Source organism: Numida meleagris, chromosome 19, assembly GCF_002078875.1.
Source record: "Numida meleagris isolate 19003 breed g44 Domestic line chromosome 19, NumMel1.0, whole genome shotgun sequence".
Classification (NCBI taxonomy): Eukaryota; Metazoa; Chordata; class Aves; order Galliformes; family Numididae; genus Numida; species Numida meleagris.
The window spans coordinates 6,009,601-6,028,507 of NC_034427.1; the positions used below are offsets into that span (position 1 = coordinate 6,009,601).

General features: G+C 37.6%; 1 protein-coding gene across 3 annotated transcripts in view; it reads right to left on the reverse strand.

Moving 5' to 3' along the window:
• Window positions 1–18,907, reverse strand: part of PREX1 (phosphatidylinositol-3,4,5-trisphosphate dependent Rac exchange factor 1) — a 153,343-nt gene that overhangs the window by 41,368 nt on the left and 93,068 nt on the right. For 2 of the 3 annotated variants that reach the window (XM_021416449.1, XM_021416448.1), the window contains exons 7-14: window positions 18,008–18,141; window positions 14,358–14,473; window positions 13,032–13,181; window positions 9,780–9,927; window positions 5,726–5,826; window positions 3,556–3,659; window positions 2,794–2,843; window positions 895–970 (exon numbers count right to left, since the gene is read on the reverse strand). In XM_021416449.1, the coding sequence (XP_021272124.1) occupies window positions 895–970; window positions 2,794–2,843; window positions 3,556–3,659; window positions 5,726–5,826; window positions 9,780–9,927; window positions 13,032–13,181; window positions 14,358–14,473; window positions 18,008–18,141 (879 nt within the window). The remainder of the gene's footprint in view (window positions 1–894; window positions 971–2,793; window positions 2,844–3,555; window positions 3,660–5,725; window positions 5,827–9,779; window positions 9,928–13,031; window positions 13,182–14,357; window positions 14,474–18,007; window positions 18,142–18,907) is intronic. The other variant, XM_021416450.1, reaches the window with a different exon arrangement.

Sequence of the window (18,907 nt, forward strand, 5' to 3'; positions counted from 1 at the left end):
TTCTTTGGCCAAAGCAGATTTTTCTCCTCAGCTTTTCATGAAGACTGTTAAATTACATGTAACAGATATAACAGTTTCAGTACTGTTAGTTTTCAGTACTGTTAGCTTGTTGTCCTCCGTGCTTTTAATAGGGAAGCAATCAACTACTCCATTCTCATTCAGTTATTTAGCACAGAACAACCTTACATTATAGCAATCTTATTACTATAGAAGGATGTCAAGTGCAATTACAGGAAACATCTCTGAAGGACAACATCCCTGAGAGTCAGGCCTCTGACTCTAACTCAAACTAGCCTTCTTTTGAGCCATTTTGGCAGTATAGGACTTAATGTGATTGTAAATCAGACCATCATTTAAGACAAAACCAGAGCATGCAGTAGACTCTACGGCGGTGAGCAAGAGGACATACTCTGCCCTCAGACTTTAGGCTTTAGACTATGAAAGCTACATTTTACGTTCCCCACTCTATAGGCTTTTCTCTGTAATTACAAGGTAAATATTGAGCAACTCCAATTTCTAAAGACAGTGGTGCAGATATTGGTATAAAACTCTAGATTTGTTCTTCATTTGTACCACACCAATCCTAGATTATAAGAGATGAACATCGCATTGAATGTCTTCAGAAAAGAAATCACAAGAAACAGAAACGATCTGCAGTAACAACCAGTTCACCACTCCTAGGGCTAATACAGGACCTCCCTCCTCTTTATGCTGCCAAATAACAAGTTTTGATCACATGAACAATAAAAAAAAGAAAATGATCGTAAGTTCAAAGAAATTGAATATGTTCAATTATGTTGAAATGTCCTCTTGAGAACTGTTTTATTTACTTTTAAATGGAACTGAAAAATTAAGCCACTTGCCGAAGAGAGCAGTATCTTAAGAAATCCTTACCTGTGCAATAAGCCAATCCACTAGCTTACTTGCAGGTATTACTGATTTGTAGGTCTTTAGGTGATAGTCACGGTCTCTAAAAAAGAGAAATCAGGAAAAATCAGGCATAACTATGAAAGGAAACTTTCGTGGCCACTGTGACTACTTTTACAGTCCATTTATATCTGTAATGGCAGCTCAAGGGAAGTCTTAAGTCTTTTTGTCAAATCAGCCTCTTCATTAGTACCACATAATTTTATATTTCCTTTTTTTCTAAAAATATAATATCAAACCACCATCTGAAATTCATCCTACTCAACTTTTCCTTTTATTAACCACCCGCAGATAGAAATGTGTTCAATTTCCTTTTGTAAGTAAATGCAACAGAAAAATAGAATGCAGAGTGTGAGAAATCAGAAATGGGGTTCTCAGAACTTTGAAAAAAAAACAACAAAAACAAACAAACAACGTGACCACATTTCCAGAAATGTGTTCTCAGAACAAAAACTTTCCTCATAGTGCTTACACACATTTTTCACGTTGTCTTCCAGTAACGTGCTAAGCCCAGCACAAAACTGTGGGAGTTTTCCAGGCAGTTTTCTACTCATACACTCTTATCTTGAGAAAATATTCTTTTGAAATGTCAGAACAATAAAGGAAAACATTGAAATGCTCTTTACAAATGAGTACGGGTTTCCAGATGGTGAGTGGCAGCTCTCAATATTTTAGTACAGATAGTGACATAGGGCTACAGCTTTTAATAAGATGGCATTAGTGTCCAAGGCTCAGTCTTTCTCTGCTTGTACTTAAAGGCTTATCACGATAAATATTTCAGCATTAGTTCACTGACTTTTTCCTCCATTTCATCCTAGTCTGAACAAGAAATGAGCTTGTATCATAGAATGCTATTCAGAACCATGATCTGCAGGCATGGGAACCACTGAAATTTTGGCAGAACCTGGCTGCTTCACAGAAGCTAGAGGAATATAACGTTCCTCACAGGCTGTATCTTATCTATACACCAAAGTATTGTCCATCAAATCTGTAAACAGAGATCAAGTTTTCTTGTCCTCACAAATTCCCGTGAACTAGATTAGAGACACATTCAGAACCTTTTTTTACATGTAACATTTGTCTGAAACACTTTACTTTTTATGTATCATCCCCCCCAAAGCAGCTTGCGTTGCTGCAAGTGGGGTACATTGTCTTCTCCTCAAAGTAAACCAGTGTTAGACTTTACTTAAAGAAAATTATAAAGACAGAGGCTACACAGAAACTCCCAAGTTGCCAGGGAAAAGAACTAAGCAAAATCATATTCCAAGACTGTCCATAAAATAATTGAATTGTGAACTTTGATTCCTCCAGATCCTCTTGGGTCATGCACCACCTATGCTAAGTAATTTTCCTGTTTTTCTAGGAGGAATGTTGCAACACAGAAAGTAGATCTTTCCCACCCTGCTAACAAGATTGCAAGGATCAGCAGTCTGAAGATGCCAAATAAAGCAATGTTCAAAAGGTAGATGAAAAAGTAAAAAAAGGGTTTGCACAACTAACTGCTAGAAAAAAAGCTAACTCCTGAAACATTAGGCTTGTCAGAAGCAAAAAGACATGAAGAGAAGACATGGAAAGATAAGAGCCTAGGAAAGTCAGTATTCTAACATGGAGATAAAAGGAAGGGTCAGTAGGAAAGCCTGAACACACTGAAAATGTTAAGTCTACTCAGATGGATTCTGAAAGTTCTGAGATTCTGCAATTTTTTGCCAGTGAAACACAGTTTAGACACACACCATTACTAACACAAATTAATCCTGATATAAGATGATTTTCCAGCTGAGATTCTATTACAAAAATAGCACATTGATAAAAGAGCAACAAAAATGCTTATTCCAGTTTATACGGAGAAAGATTTCAATTACTTACTTTACCACTGGAGTATACAGGCAGTGCAGTCGGCAGTAGAGTCTCACACCCTGAAGAAGGAAAGATAGGTGGTATTACCATTTTTTCTTTTTCAAATAAAATGCTGACTAGCTAGAGCTAGAAAAACCTGGACACTGATGTCTCTGCTCAGCTAGAATCATCTGTTGATTAATTGTTTTCCAAAACAAATCCCTTATCCTCTGACAATTCTTTCTTCTTTCCCAGCCTTCAGAACCCAAAAAATCTACTCTTATCTCCAATCAATTCCATTCCAACGTTTCCTCCATTAATCCTTCTTCCCAATTAACCCATGATCTAATGTCCATAAGAAGAAATGAAAGGTATTAAAAAGCTTATGGGCAGATATGGGTCATCAGAACTCATTTGACATACAGTTACCAGGAACTGCATTTAAATATTGATGGCTTCTGTCTCCCTGAGCCATAATGCTCAGATTTTCAACAGACATTTTGCATTATGGCATCCTGTTTTCTTTTAAGACCTTTTGTTACAATATAGTAGAATTTTAATCAGCAGTCTTGATTGCAGTGACAATTTTATTGTTATTTATGGCTAACCTCTGCTTCCTCTCCCTAGAATGAATGTCTCCTTTGGCATTAGTACAGTTAACTGAATAGAATGAAGGTAAACACTATTAGGGATCTCCTACAAAACATGACACTGACATTCAGATGCAGAGGAAACTCTTTTGAGGGTTCTGATGCAAATCACTAGTTTTCAAGTAAGAATGGTAACACAAACCTTGGACATGATGTCTTCCAACTCACTTCTCGGCTTATATGTTCCATCATCATAGCGAAATCTGTACATCACCTGCTCATTCTTAAACTGGTGCTTATCTGAAACTAAAACATCAGTAAGATAATTAAAATCAATATCTTTTCCCCCACCATGTTGTTTGTAGGCCAGCTGGTCCTTCTGTACTTAGAATGCCTTGTTTACAGATGCCTATGCGCACTTCTGAATAGCTCCACCAACAAAAGCAGCTTTCTAAATCGAAATTTCCTTCTTTTTGCATAAGATTCAACTTATGTAAGGCACTGGAAATGGTCCCAGTATAGGTAATTGGGGTTGTCTGATGTTTTTGGATTGATTTTGAATGAAGTGCCTGCAAGTTCCTACAAGAGTTATCACAGCATTAAAGGCATTTTGCAGCTGCCTAAAGTTCTGCAGTTCCAAACACAGAGAGTATTCTGGTGGGACAAACTACAGCTGTTAAAAGTATTCTTCTACTAAGGTTCTGGGATTTAATAGCGAGTTCCTTCTAAAAATTAAATAGCACTTTTGAGAGACCCAGAATAGCAATTCTTCACCCAGAATAGCTATCCTATAGGCATTAAAATTATTGGGTCATACTTTATACTAACAGGCCTCAAAGACAATCACAGAAAAGATTTTTCCATGTGATAAGTAACATTTCAAAAGGTGCATTGGCTAATATCAGAAGAGTCAAAAAACATATACAGTTTCAAACACATTTATCCAATAAGCTAAATCAGAAGAGGATTGAAGTCCATATCAAATCATATATAGGTTTGTCCTGTCTCTACTCTAAGGTAAACTACTTCAACAGGACGCAGAAGAGGGAAACCCTCGTAGTAAAGATAACAATTTAGTAATTGGTAGAAATTATTTGTTACACTGATTCGTAAGTAAGCAATAACTATAAAGTGCCAAAGAGTGTTCAAATTCAAAGTAAACTATAAAGTGTCTTCCGGATAGTACAATACCCAGTGTAGAGATGCCATTGTTCACAACTTAATATAATGGAGACCAGTAACAACTATGTACAAAAAGGGGAGATCTAGAGAACAGCAACCAACGCAGACAGCAGATGAGGTGATGAAGACTTTTCCTCATGATATAGGACAACTCGGCCCATGAATATGTCATGAAGATTTCTGCTCATGGTGATGCTTTTCCTTAATTTCACAGAAGAAACCAAAATATGCAGAATCAAGTGCATATATGTTTGTATATGGTGGAATCTCACTCTGGATTTTGTATTTCTAAATCCAGTTGAGATTCAACTGTGTACAAAGAATCTTTTGTGCCCAGAATATGAGGTTACAATCACTTTTGCTGTGTGTTGCAGGTACCAAAACTTATACATCAGCAGGCCCACCAAAAAAAAAAAAAAAAAAAAAGCCAGAATAAACAGAAATACAAAGGAAATGGAGATCAGCACACTGCCACCAGCCTTCTCTGGCCCTGCTTTCCAGGCAGGCAGAAAGATCAGCAGTTTTCACCTGACAGTAATGTTATGCCAAGTGAAAACAAAAGATAAAAGACATCGCATAATGTAGAGTAGGGGTAAGTGCTTCATTATGGAACTTAGGTTTTAAGTTCTTGCTTGTTAGGGGACACATAATGAGAAACTTTCTTCTTTAATGATTTATCAAAATTTCACTGGATATTTCCTTAACTAAATCAAGCATTGCAAGTACCTTCTAATGTCTAGCAATAACTGCCATCAGAGACAGTAACAGATAGGAACTCTAACCAGAGGTAACATTACAACCAAATCAGATGCATCTTGTTTGGTGTATTTCAATAAGAGATGAAGCGGATGTAACAGCACAACTTCCTCCGAGCTGTAAATTTCTGCTCAGACAAAAAGAATGGTGCTGAAAGTGTCAGAGTATGAAGTTATGGCAGGGTAGGCAGTCATCATGAAATAGCAAGTCTCAGGAGAACTTTTTGCAGTGACACTGCAACTATACACATTCAGTTTTCATGATTTAGATTTGCTCACTCCCATTAATCCTAAAAGTCACTAACCACTGAGGATTTGCTGGGTACGATATGGGAGAGCATTTGAACATCATGTGAACAGCCACAGAGAAATTTCCACCCTCATTTCCAAGGCATTACTGAAATCTGGCACCTCTTTATGGCATGTAGTACTTACCATGATGAATAATTCCATTTTCCAACAGCGCCTGTCCCAGGTTGACCCCTTCCTCTGGTTTGCTTATCTCTCCAATGTCTGTGAGCCATGATACAAACTCACTGAAAAGGAAAACAGAACAGAAACAATTATCTTTTTCTCTCTGAATATAAGCAGACATAAGCCTCTGCAAGTCATCAGTCAACCACAACCAACACTGCCCTTGAAGCAAAGGTGAAAATTGTTGTGAAGAGTGATACTTCTGTGTGGCTTAATTTCATACGTTTCTGCAACAAATGTCTGCAGAAGATCCAGGTCTCCTATTGGTGACTTTTCCCAACACTCCCCTTAGGTCATCCTAATTAACACATACACAAAAGGAAAGAAGACCTGGCTGAGTCTATAAAACTGCAGCGGACCCTTAATTTATTGAGCCATGGTGATCTTAAAAACAAAAAGTTGCACAGAAGAGAAAACAGCTACTCCAGTCAGAGCTATCTCTCCAAGCTGTGTTCATTGTCTGATTTAATTATATATGCTCACCTTTCTTCACTGTCTCTGGTTTTCTTTTTTTTTCCTTAATCATGTAATTGTGTTGGCTTTAAATGAGATCACAGTAGGACTTACAACAGAAGATTCAAACTCACTGAATTCAAGTGCAGAACAGTACAATTCCCCCTAACAGTTTAATTTAAGGTCATTTACTGAAGCTGGTGCCTGAGAGATACACAGAAAAGGCTTCTAATTTACAGACAAGAAGTGCTGAGTCTGTCTGCATACACAGCATGAAATAAAACCTCTCTCTGGTGTGGGGCAGAGCTGCCCATTCGGGCAGAATAAAGGCCAGAAATGGATAGGTAGGATATTACTCAATTAGAAACAGTTAAGTACAGAAAAATGGACGTCTCAAGTCCTGCCAGAGCCCTAGGGGAACTGAGTTTCCCAGGTTAATTAGTAATTAAGCTAGAAATGTGTTAAATTAAAAATATAATAACAAAAGGAATATATAAAAGTAGAACAACATATGGGAAGTTTAAGTTCAATAAACCACTTGGGTGCTTGCCAATGTGCAGAGGGTTGCTGCTTATCAAAATCAGCATCCATGCCTCCAACTGTGGGCTCTAAATGAAGCATTTTCAGTCATTGCATGTTTATCAGAGCTGACTCATCTAAGCTGTAGGTAATATTTACATTTTGTCTTTAGAATAACAGCAACTTCAGTAACAAAAACTTGAGTTTGCCGAGGTGCTACTCTGTAATTTTCATAATGTAGAAAAAGCAGCACAATCTGTTCAACTATGTCAGGGGAAGCAGCGGACTTTAGTAAAACTCCTAAAAGTCAGACTGCTGTAGAGCTGAGTCAGGCTCTGTATCTCATGAAGAAAGGGAGAAGAAGTAAGAATGATCCTCTGCATCAATTATTGGGAATTCAAAATACATACTCTCTGGAGTGCTCCATCCCAGACTACTGCCTGTAACCGTGTTAAGCACCCCAGGTACACGCCCAGATTGCTGTGTATTTTCCATCAAGTGCAACAGATCTATGACAGTTTGTAGCACTTAACCCACTGCCCAGAACTGCTGCAGAACATTGCTGACCTTTTAGCTTTGCTACATCTTTCATTTGGAACTGTGTCCCTGGAGTTGATTGGGATTCTAAATGTAAGGCAGTCATCTTAAAGTTTGAAACAGAGGGCTGAAAAAGCAAAATAAATGAATACTATTTTTGATGCTCTGAAGTTCCATCACTATGGGATAGCTTTCTTAAAAGCCATTTTAAGACTTCTGTGGCATTTGGTTCATAAGCAAAATCAATAATCATTTGCTCTGAAAGCTTTATAAACACTGAAAAGTGCATGACCCAGAAATATTCCAGGACGTTTCTTTTTTTCCTTTATATGAGAGACTTGCTAAAAGGCATCCATTCAAAAAATTCGTGGCAAAATTTGATTTGTTTTCTCACCTTCTTCAAAGTAGTTCTCAGTATAACTGAGAGCATCCCCACTGCCCAGCACTGCCCTGCTGAGTTTTCATTTGGCATGCTAGCTAGGACATCATTCCCCAGCTATAACTCTGAAATTAAGGGACTGAGAATTGCTGGATTTCAATAAATACATACAAGAAACACATAGGAAAATCCAACCCACCCAAGCTTGTGCAATATTATCAGATATGTCTGGAATCTCCTGAGGTTAACAGACCCTCTCTATTGCAAGTACAACACAGCTCAAGGGTTTGCAGTCAGTTTAGAGCAGCGCTGAAAAGAAGTGTGGCAAGCATAAAATTTACATGTATTGGCACCAACACTCAGCCTGCAGATTGCATCACTATTTACATGCCTGAATGCCAGCACACCTGAAGAGTGGTTAGGAAAATGGATTTATGCTCCAGCATAATAAACAGCCTTATAAATAAATACATGTGGTCTTTCTAAAGTTATTAGTTGTAGTTCATACTTTTTTTTCCCCCTACAACCACATTTTATTTCTTGAATTATTAGATGCTATCTCTAATATCCAAAGGCTGAGAGAAAAACTGCTTCTGCGGCCTTACTGTTACTCTCAACTGCATTTACCAGAAAACCACTAAGTACATCTCAGCACAGTTCTTAGTTTCTCCCTTCGGCAGGAATAGCTGAAAAAATAAATAGGTCACAGCCAAAACAAATTGCTCAGGGGAAGCCCCTGGAACGATATGAAACGTCTGCGAGTCATGACTGGATTGCACTGACTGAGGTGCACTCAAGTGAGTTGTCCAGAACAGTATCAACACGCAGCTTAAGAAAACATCAGCAGATTTTTTTTTTTGACAGGGTAGGATGGAACACTAGCAGAAATAATGCTGTGCTCAGAGACCAGATACCTTTAGGTATCTCAGTCTGGCTTCAAACATTGGCAAAGCAGTGTCAAGCCCTCACTAGTGGAGTTTCAGATGGCTACCAAGTAAACTGAGGGTGATGGGCAGGAAAGGTAGTGGAGCATGTAAGAAGACAGACATTTTAAAGGAAATGTAGGAGCTGAGACTAGGAAAAAGAATCAGAAAATCCACAACAGACTTCCATATATCAGAAGAACTTCTGATCTGGGACGTCTTGTTATGTGGAAAATGGGAAATGCTAGATCATGCCTCCAAGTCACAGCTTAGATGTTTCAATTTGAAACATGACTGAAGGAGAAGAAAAGAATAAAGAGAAGTTTTTTTTAAAAAAGAGAACAAAATCTCCAAAAGCCAAGATGTTTTGATACAGCAAAATGATCATCAGCTTACGTTACTAGACTGCCTTCTGCAGAAAGACAGTACATCATTTCCACACCCTGTACACAAGTAATAATGTCTACATAATGCTGCTACAGAGACCACAGGGAGGGAAATTCATGGATAATCAGCCGCTCGGAATTTCTTTTCCTCACACAGCTGATCATTGCAGTCATAAACAGCTGAGGCAGAAAAGTCTTCTCAGGTCAACTGATGCGACTCCGGGCCATACAGGACACTTCCCTACAACAGCCCCAGTGCTGCCATTTCTAATCTCTGATCTGAGTCAGTCATGGGGTCTCTCTTCTAATGCCTCATACATGACATTCTTAAGAATTATTTTGTAGTACTTAACCTGAATGAAGGAGGGATATTTTCCAGACAATAAGCCTCTTTTAACAAATACAATCAGGTTTCTTGATTAATTTAATCTGTGTCTGTTGCACTGTCAGACAGGAAGTTCAGTTCTGAAACTGGGCCGATTCTGCTGGACTTAAACATGACCTGGTCTGCATCTATTGTAAACAAAAGAGGTTACAGCTTAGGCCACTAAAAGGCCCGACCCTGTGGGAGTTAAGATTTATTTTTTTTTATTCCTTTGGCCAATTTGAAGCAGCTATTATGTGTTGCCATACAATAGAATGAGCTGTCACTGTACAGCTTGTGTATGGCATGAAACAGAAATTAAGGTTTTGATTGCCTTTTCAGTCAAGCTCTGTCAAAGCACATCTGATCTGACCTAGCAATGCCATCTGCAGAAAATCCACAGTCATTCTTTTCATTAACAGGAAAGTTCCTTTTTTATGTGAATGCTACTTACTTGCCGAGAAAGCACTTGGGAACGGTACTTAATTTTCTCCTCCTGTCTTTGATAAGGTTCACTTTCTTGTTCATCATCATTTGGTACAGCTTCTCTCCTTTCTCTGCAATCATGACGTATGCATCCCTCTCCATTCCCAGTTTCAAACCTGGAATAAAAAGCAGGAATTCCTTCAGATACTAATCATCAGGTAAAGTGTTTCCCCAAAGTTAAAAGCGGAGCCCAAACAAGGTGGTAGACACTTGTTTTCCAGATGAAGGGGAAACTGAACCACTTACTGATCTGAGCAAAAAGCTGTCATTTATGAGAGTAGCATCTAGGACAGGTTCACACCTTTTCTTTCTCGTTTTTAAAAATAGCTTTAAACTTATGGATCCATCACAGCGCAAAAAGCAGAATAGTTTACAGAATGTGGAAAAGTTCCAAATAAAAAGAGATAAAACATATATCTCCTGAAACTGTTGCAATTTCATCTTTGACCCTGAAATAACTGCCATCATAAGACTTGTTCAATACAGCTAAATGCTTGACACAGTAGATCATTTTTTGAGTGTTCTATTACTTGAAGCCAAAAACACAGAACTGCTGATATCAAATTCACATCCTTAAATAAGTCAAAGGTAGATAGGAACATTATTTTCTCATCTCTTCTTAATTCGCCTATTTATTAACATCCCTAGGCTCAAAATACAGCTTGAAAATCATATTATCTGGTCAATGAAAGAAATGCTGAATGTTTTAAGGAATTATATGTATTGGATATAGGGAAAATTTCACTTCCACTTTGTATGAATTTCCTCATAGCTCATGTTAACTTGAAAATTGCTACAGCAAGGGAGAAGATCTCTGAAAAGAACAGGTATCTGTGTTGCAACAGCTGTCATCATAACTGACATTTTCTGACACTCTTCTTTATAGACCTGTCAAAAAAGCTTGAAAAGTGTGTTTCACCTAGAAATAAAGGGCAAATTGCTTTAGGACAGCACATGAGAAAAGTTATTTTGCTGCTGTGGATGCTTTGTCTCTCCTGAACCAGTCATTTTGCTTTCCACGGACGTTTTTCTAGAACTTTCCCAACCATCCATATGCTTGTATTTAAATTATGGACTGGATTTAGACTGTTTTGTGTAGGTCCAGAATTGAAGCAGACTCACTAGGGATGTGAAACTGCATGTTTAAATTTTTTAGAGGGAAGGGCCTAGATCTAGGCCTCTTGCTTTTCAGACAAGTGCCCTGAATGCTGCTGTGCTCATTCTGCCTTTTTTTCCCCCACTCCTCTTTCCTGTATCTCTCAAAAAAATTGCCTGACGTGTACAGTGTTGAAAACACCAAACTCTAAGTGCATTAAGATGGCTACTGAATAGTAATCGATAGAGCAGGAAGCAAGACCCAGGAGAACTAATGTCTGCTAATGTTTCTGAATCACGAGCATGATACTTCTCAATACGGGCAGCAAAAATCCACTCGCAAATCTAGAGAATTCTGGAGTCTAAACCAGAGCCCTGGGCTTGGATATCTCTAAGATTAGTCTGAAATCTGAATCAGTCTTTGATTTATTTGCCTGACCTTTACAGAGATTGGCATTGAGCAGAATCTAAGTGTTCAGCATAAGGCTAGAAAATGAAATGTCTATGCATTCTCTAGAAACAGTTCACCCTAACTGCGTGTAAATTCTGTTCCTTTATGAATTTCATAAATTAATGAATGAACAGTCTTTTATGTCACACTGGAGATGCTTTCTAGGTTGTAAAAAATGTTTAATGCATTTGTTTAAGAGGCCGGATGTGCATGTTCCAGAAACTAGTCTTGTGCAAAGTTTTGTCTTTCAAATATAGTGTTTCTTTCATGTGTCTGATATTTGGCTAAAGGCTTTGGCTCTGCAAATCCCCTGGTTTATTGTCATTATTCTTCCATTCTCTTTGTCCAATAATGTGATCCAGCTCAATGCAAATGCTGACACATGTAGCTGAGGCTAATTTGCAACATGAACTTGTGATAGAAAACAGCCTGTGTAATAGCACATGTTTCATACTGGTCTTACATCACCAAATTCCCCAGGCTCTGATGTAAATGGCAAACTGGAACGCACATTCTACTCAACTCATCCTAGAGAATCGGAAACCTCACCAATCTTTCTAATCTAAGCACAGATAGCTCTGTGATTTTACAATTACTTTAATCCAAAGGAGATTTTCCAATATAGTCTGGAATGTCTGCCAGAATATCCATGCTTATCCTGAGTTCCTGTCATCAGCTGTCACATCATAAAACTATATGACAAAAAGCATCAGAAAAAACACTCAAGAGTACCCAACATTGCATGGAAAAATTTGAAAAACTTTCTATTAGGGAGCAATTTTTTCCTCTTCCTGACATTTCAGTTACATTCCTTATTCTCTCCCTGCTAGTATGTGGTTTGCTTTTCTAGTTCAGTCTTTTTACTTCTTATCAAACCTTTTCTCTCCTCACACATTTTAGTCAATGCAAAGGAAATTCTGCAGAGCACTAGTGACCTCATAAAGCAAAAACTCACTCTGAAATGAAGACTCACCGGATCTTTTAGAGATATGATTTAGCACTCTGAGGGTAAAAGAGCCAAGAAATGTATTTTATTTAAAACATGCAGAACTAGTCGATGAATAAAGATCATCAGCTTGGAATGTTAAAATTCTTCTTTTAATAAAAAACAAAAAACAAAACTGATTATTTCTGTTGACCCCAGAGAGCTTTTCTGAATTCACACTATGCCTGATTTGCATTTGGAAGCTAGAATCCTTCCTATCAGAAAAAAATTGCATTGGGGTTTACATATGATAAGGTATGTCAGAAATGTTTCACATACTATGATAAAGCAGCACTGCAATGTGCATTATGTCTAGCAGATTAGATGTCTTCCTGGTGCAAAATATTCTAACATTAAAAAAAACCAAAAGCTTGGGTTGCAAAGGTCATGAAAGGATTTAGATCCTCTGCTTTCATTCAACTTGTGATATAAACTGACCCTTTTGTAAATGAAAAAATTGATAAATATTAATGACACAAGGCCATGAAACAAATCATCTCACAATATTCAGAAATGTTTATTTCCAATCACTTGAGTTGCTTTGTCATTACGGACAGATTTTAAGTCTCTAAACGTGGAGGAAAAGCTGCAATCTTCTTTATCTGTGAAAGACTTCTACATGCATATTAATTTCTCCTTTTTACACAAATTCATCCTGTGTGTTAAAAAAAAAAACATTATCCACTTACTTTCTCTCTGCTCTCTTTCCTTGATTATAGCATCCAGCCATTTCTGTTTGTCCTCCGCAGTCTTGGCCATACAGACAAACCACTTGTTTTTGGCTGTGTTGTGTATCTTCCAGCCATTTGTCACTGTGTAGCCGTTGCTGTGGTAATCTGCTGTAAAAACCCAAAGCACAGTGCACACAGTGAATAGAAGCCTTCTTTAATCAGATCAGTGTGTAACACCTTTATTAAAATATTCTTATTTGGAGAGCTTCATTTTTGAAAGTGTTCCTCATGCATCAGTCTTACCAAGTCTCCATATACCTAGTAAAAAAGTATCTATGGTTGTTCAGCTTGAAAAAATCTGTCCCCTGCACAAATTATGTGGAAAAGATATGTGATCAAGGATCCCTGTGACTCGAGGGGAGTGAAACCTCACATTTAGAAGTGCCCTGGAAGTTTTTCTCATGACTGGAGCCAGGCCAGAGAAAATCCACAGTGGGTATACTGATGACTGAAGTTCCATCCAAGGTAGACCAGCATTTTCATATTTCTTGCCATGATACTTTGCCCACAAAGCCATTTTCTCTACAGCTTCAGTCCCAAGAGTGATAGTTTGTAATTTCACCTCAGAAGAGCTAAAATATCCTAAATGGAATGACATTGGTGAAAAAGTCTACGACACTCATTCAGATTATTTGTTCTCAACTTTCTGGGAATGCAGTAGGCTGTTATTTGTAAGGATTTTTGTCCACAGAACATGGAAACTCTTTAAATGTCACCTGTTGAAAGGAAAGAATACTAAATCCTGACTTATTACAACAGGAGCAGGAGCTGGTGCAGCCTTTGTGGATGAAGTCAGAACCCCATTCATTCTTTCAGCTTGTGTAAGGCCAAGAGAACAGTAATGCAACAGCCATTCCCATGTTTCATCATGACCACATTCCATGTAACTGATTTGATGCTAAGACTAATATTTGGTAGCATTCTAAATGCGAAGAAGATCTAGAAGTTCTGTTATTATAGCTGTAATGGCTTAAGATCTAAGAAAAGAAAGGATGGAAAGAAGATAAAATATCTTCTACTAAATTAACTTGGATTAGGAGAAAAAATAGACAAGCTTCTGGATACATAAGCTCTTCAAAAGGTCATTTCAGAATGAAGAACTAATGCCTGGAAGCATGACCAGTCTTTCAACTTTATAAGTTTGCCTAGGAATGAAGACATCAGATGTTACACAGCTTACCTAAGATTTCATTAAAGGAGTAGGGCGAATACTTTTATACCAATTTCTCACAGAAGCTTTGAACTTGCTCTGTTTTTTTTAAAAAATGGTATTTTTTCTCTTACCTGTTCCATCTTCCACATTCTCCACCTCCATGACTTCTGTATTTATTCGACCCCTGAAGATATAAAGGGATCCATTGATTGATTTTGTCCGTTTAGATGGTTTTTTCCCAGCAACTCTGCAATTAGGATTCAGACGGTTAGCTACGCATAAGCAACCAAAGCAAGATGTATATTACATACATACATCATATATATTACAACACACAGCTTTTTTTTTTTTATTCAATGGGCACAGAAAACAACAGCAAAAAGCAACCTGAGATGTGACTATTAAAAAAGGATTGAAGACTAGTGTTTTGTAGCATTCAGCCACTTCTCAGATTTAATTAATTTTAGTACTCAATTAGTCTACAAAGGCAAGTTTGCAACAGCATCAGTACAGCAGGAAAGAGCTTATTTTGCACGATTACATGAAGATCAGGGTGTCTTTAAGATTTACATTCTTGAGGACTTATTTGAATTGCATATGAGTTTGGGATTTAACCTTTAATACTACCTGCAAAAATGTTACATTTGCCTCCTTGGTTTGTCTACAGCTTTGAAGAAATTGTGGTGGGTGTATAACATGCCAAATATAAAATGAAACGTGCACTGAGGGTAGTGTCACATGGTCTGTCATACGTGTCTTAAGTGTCTCTGCATGTGGCATTCATGAAAGTGCTGCTGTGGCAATTTTTGCACTAGAGTTTATGTCCTCATCCATAAGGTTTTCAGTGTCTGTTGAAGTATCTTATAAAAAAACTTCAGGAAAGCATTTCTCATTACTATTATGTTCTGATTTTTATGTCTAGAATAGGTTTAAAACTATCTAACCAACACCTGCTGAGCTTTAATATCTAAGAACATCCCTGCTATATGAACCAAAACATGACTGGTCAAATGATCACCGCTTGAGATGGCAAGCGTCCAAACTCTGTACAGTGAAGGGATTGCTGTGGCAACTTGCCAGGAGTTCATAAGATTCAAAGAATAATGCAATAAAAAACAGCTGGGGAGAAAATTTGTGTCAAAGAGAAATATCTGTGATCAACTGTGATGAGATGAGAAACACCAGGGTTTTTTGAACAATTTTTCCTTTTTACAACTAGTTTTAGTGACAAATATACCTTTAGTAATGACCATAAATTAACATCTAATCAGCCTGACAGGGCCTGAGATCTAGGAGCTATTAAATCATTTCCTAAAGATGTCTGTTGGAGTCAAAAGAAAAGCTGTCCTAGCAGCCTTAATAAAACCCTTTAAATACTCAGCCCACTTCCCCACATGAAACATATTGTTCCTAACATCAGGATTCAATTTAAACAGCAGTCTGTGATACCACTAAAAACACAAAACAATACTCAGCTCTGAAAAAAATAAAATAAAAATCTATGTCATCAGTTTGGCAGGCTTCCCAAAGCTTCTGCAAAAGCTGAGATTGTAGTCCTAGATCTAATTCTGATTCTAAACGCATCTTAAAATGGTCACAACAAAGCCACTTCTAACTTGTGCTATTGTTAAAAAGGCGATGCCCAAACTGAAATGCCTGCAGTGTTGGTTTTAGGGCTGAATTCTGATCACAGTTTTTGATCCAGGAAAACTCCAGTGACTTCTACAAGATTACCATAGTACAAGTGAGATAAGAATCACCTGATTCAATTTCAAATTGGGAACTGACACAGTTAGGCTTTGTTTGTTTGTTTGTTTTTCTTTCAAATCTGTGTTACTAACACCTTGCTTGCTCGTCAAGCAATTGGTCAAATGATCATGACAGCACAATTGGAAATACATGCATTTCCATCCTGGGCTAATTATAAATAGCAGCTAGACAGGGGAAATATCCAAAACTAAGTCATGTAGCAGTCCCTAAATTTATCTTTTACATTTGGCAATTCCCAGCAGACTTAATAAAATGTTCAGTTTTTTAATAGAAATCAGATTCTGGGCATTTCATCAGTTCAAGCTATATTATTAGACAAAGATAAACAATATTGATCCTTTGGGAAAATCTAAGTGTTACAGCAGCCTCCTCCAAAAGTAAGCCAAACTGCGGAGTAGCTCATTGACATCCCTGTACAAAAAACAGAGGGTTGCTTAAAAGGCAGTAGAACATTTTGTTTTCTAAATCTTAGCATTCCGGGAAAAATGCCTGGACAACGGGAGGGGCTAGGCTAACCTGAACTACAAACAGAAATAGTAAGACAACTTTTAAGAGCTCTGAAAAAATAAAAGATTACATATCAAGTTGATTTTTTTTTAATAAAATGTTTTCAGTTAGAAGGCTCAAATTTCTGAACTCTGTTTTACACACAAGTGTGGATTTTGACAAATTGGTAAAACGTCAAAATGAAATGTTTCATCTTTCTTACAGAGAATCTTTCTTGCCCAGAGTGGTTGTGGATGCCCCCACCCTGGAGGCATTCAAGGCCAGGTTGGATGGAGCATTGAGCAACCTGGTCTAGAGGGAGGTGTCGCTCCCTATAGCAGAGGGGTTGGAACTGGATGATCTTAAAGGTCCCTTCCAACCCAAACCATTCCATGACTCTATGATTCTACTCCATTCCAGCAACATCAGAATGCTTCTGCTAGATAAGATTAGAAGCTATTTAAGATTTGTGTCCTTTTTTTTCTTTTAAATATTTATATTACATTCTAATAGTTTCTAATGTAGATTTCATCTAACAAAATGCTTTTTGTATTATATAGTTTCACCATTATTCACACAAAAAGTATGAGCATTATTGACATGATTTTTTTCCCCAGCTTAATGGTACCAAAATTTCTACTGAACAAACAAACGGAAAATAAACCCAAAATTTGAAATACTAAGTATTTTCCTTGGACCAAACCCTCTGGTTTTTGAGAAGTTCTAACTGGGTTGGCCACCACTAGTAAAGAGGTATAAACTGAAGAAGAGGGAGGATATTACAGGCGGGGATTCTGAATAGTAGAAAATGTATGGTAAATTCAGAAAAGACCAGGACACAAGAATGAAACTAGAAATGTGAAAGTGAAAAGCTTAAGAATTGACATATAGTATAATGTCAGCAGAAGAAAACTGACATCCACATTGGCAGTGCTATTTTAAAAATAAGTAGTAGCTGTCAATGCTCAAGTTTTATAAGATGGAAAAATTACTACTAAGATAAGAAAAGAAGACCATCATAGAGCACATGGACTGCTGATCTTCTTCCCTTCCTCTATCCTCTGTGTCCTGCATCTACTACATGTTCCCTTAGTCTTTTTTTTCCCTTTCTTGGCTTTATATCAATTTTCATGTCACCCTCTTCTGCTTAGAATAACCTCACAAAGAAAGTTGGCAAGGCCTCCTTCTTCACATCACTCCTGGAGATCCATCTGCTCTGGGAAGCTTTCCAGCTGTAAGAACTCACTTAGTGATTTTTCTGCACTGTATCAACTTCTGTCTTTGGACTGTGTGCTTCTCAGGGTGGGGACCCCATTAATCTCTGGCATATTTATCCCATCACATAGTAATTTCCTCCGCATATAGTATAAGCAATAGCAATAGTCAAGAACAGAGGAAAGTCACAACTATGACTCAGCCTTACATAGCAACGGAGAACAGTGAGTGCTCAGTAAATGATCATACTTCCTATGTAAAAAACCTCAGAACAGTCCCATTATAAAGCTAAAAAGGCAGAGGAACTCACCTGGATTTCCTCTTGCAGTAGACCAGTAGATTATCGAATAGAAAGAACATTCTCTCCTGGATATTTCCTGCTGAGATTTTTAACAAAGTTCCTTGGAGCAAGAGCTGTGTGCAGATATCTGTCAGATTTGAGCCCTGAAACAGAAAAGAAATCTTGTTTACTCTTCACTTCTGTGTGTGCACACAATGAAACATTTTTACTAAAATGCTGTTATTCTATCTGCATGTCATCAAACTGCAAGATTGATGCATTCTTGAGGAGGGAGTCTTCGATTTCTTATTGTAGCTAAACTCATCATGCCTTTCTTGGTTACAGATATGTTTTGGAATCTTCATACACCGTGATAAATCTTCCCTAGCTCCAAGAGATTTTTCCTTAAAGCAGCCATATTGTGAATCTCTCAAGGCCATCAGTCTTCCCTTCTTACCACAAGCTATCACTGAAAATATGACAACTGGTGGCTTCAAAAAAGCCACCATGACATTGTATGAGTGAATTTTTTTCAGATAGAGTCTGCTACTATTAAGCTATTTAGGGAAAATCACTGAATTAAATCAGCCTTCCTGAACGTAATGCCATCACTGTAAAGGTGTGAAGGAAGTTTTAATTACATTGTTTTCTAAATCAAACCATGCCAGCTGTGCTGTCACTTGCTCTTCACTAACAAGGAAGCAGCTATTCTTTAAAGGCTGCCAAGAATGGGCACCAATTTCCAGATGTGTCTAAATTTTTTTGTATTCAATTACATATGAACTAGCTAGATGCAATGCTTCCATCTGTTGCTCTGATATGGTTTTATTTTCTTAATCCATCTATAGAAATAGTTAATGTGTCCATAAATAAGCACTTGTTATTTTGAAAATGAAATGACCTGCTGACCATGACTACCTCCAAGAGAAA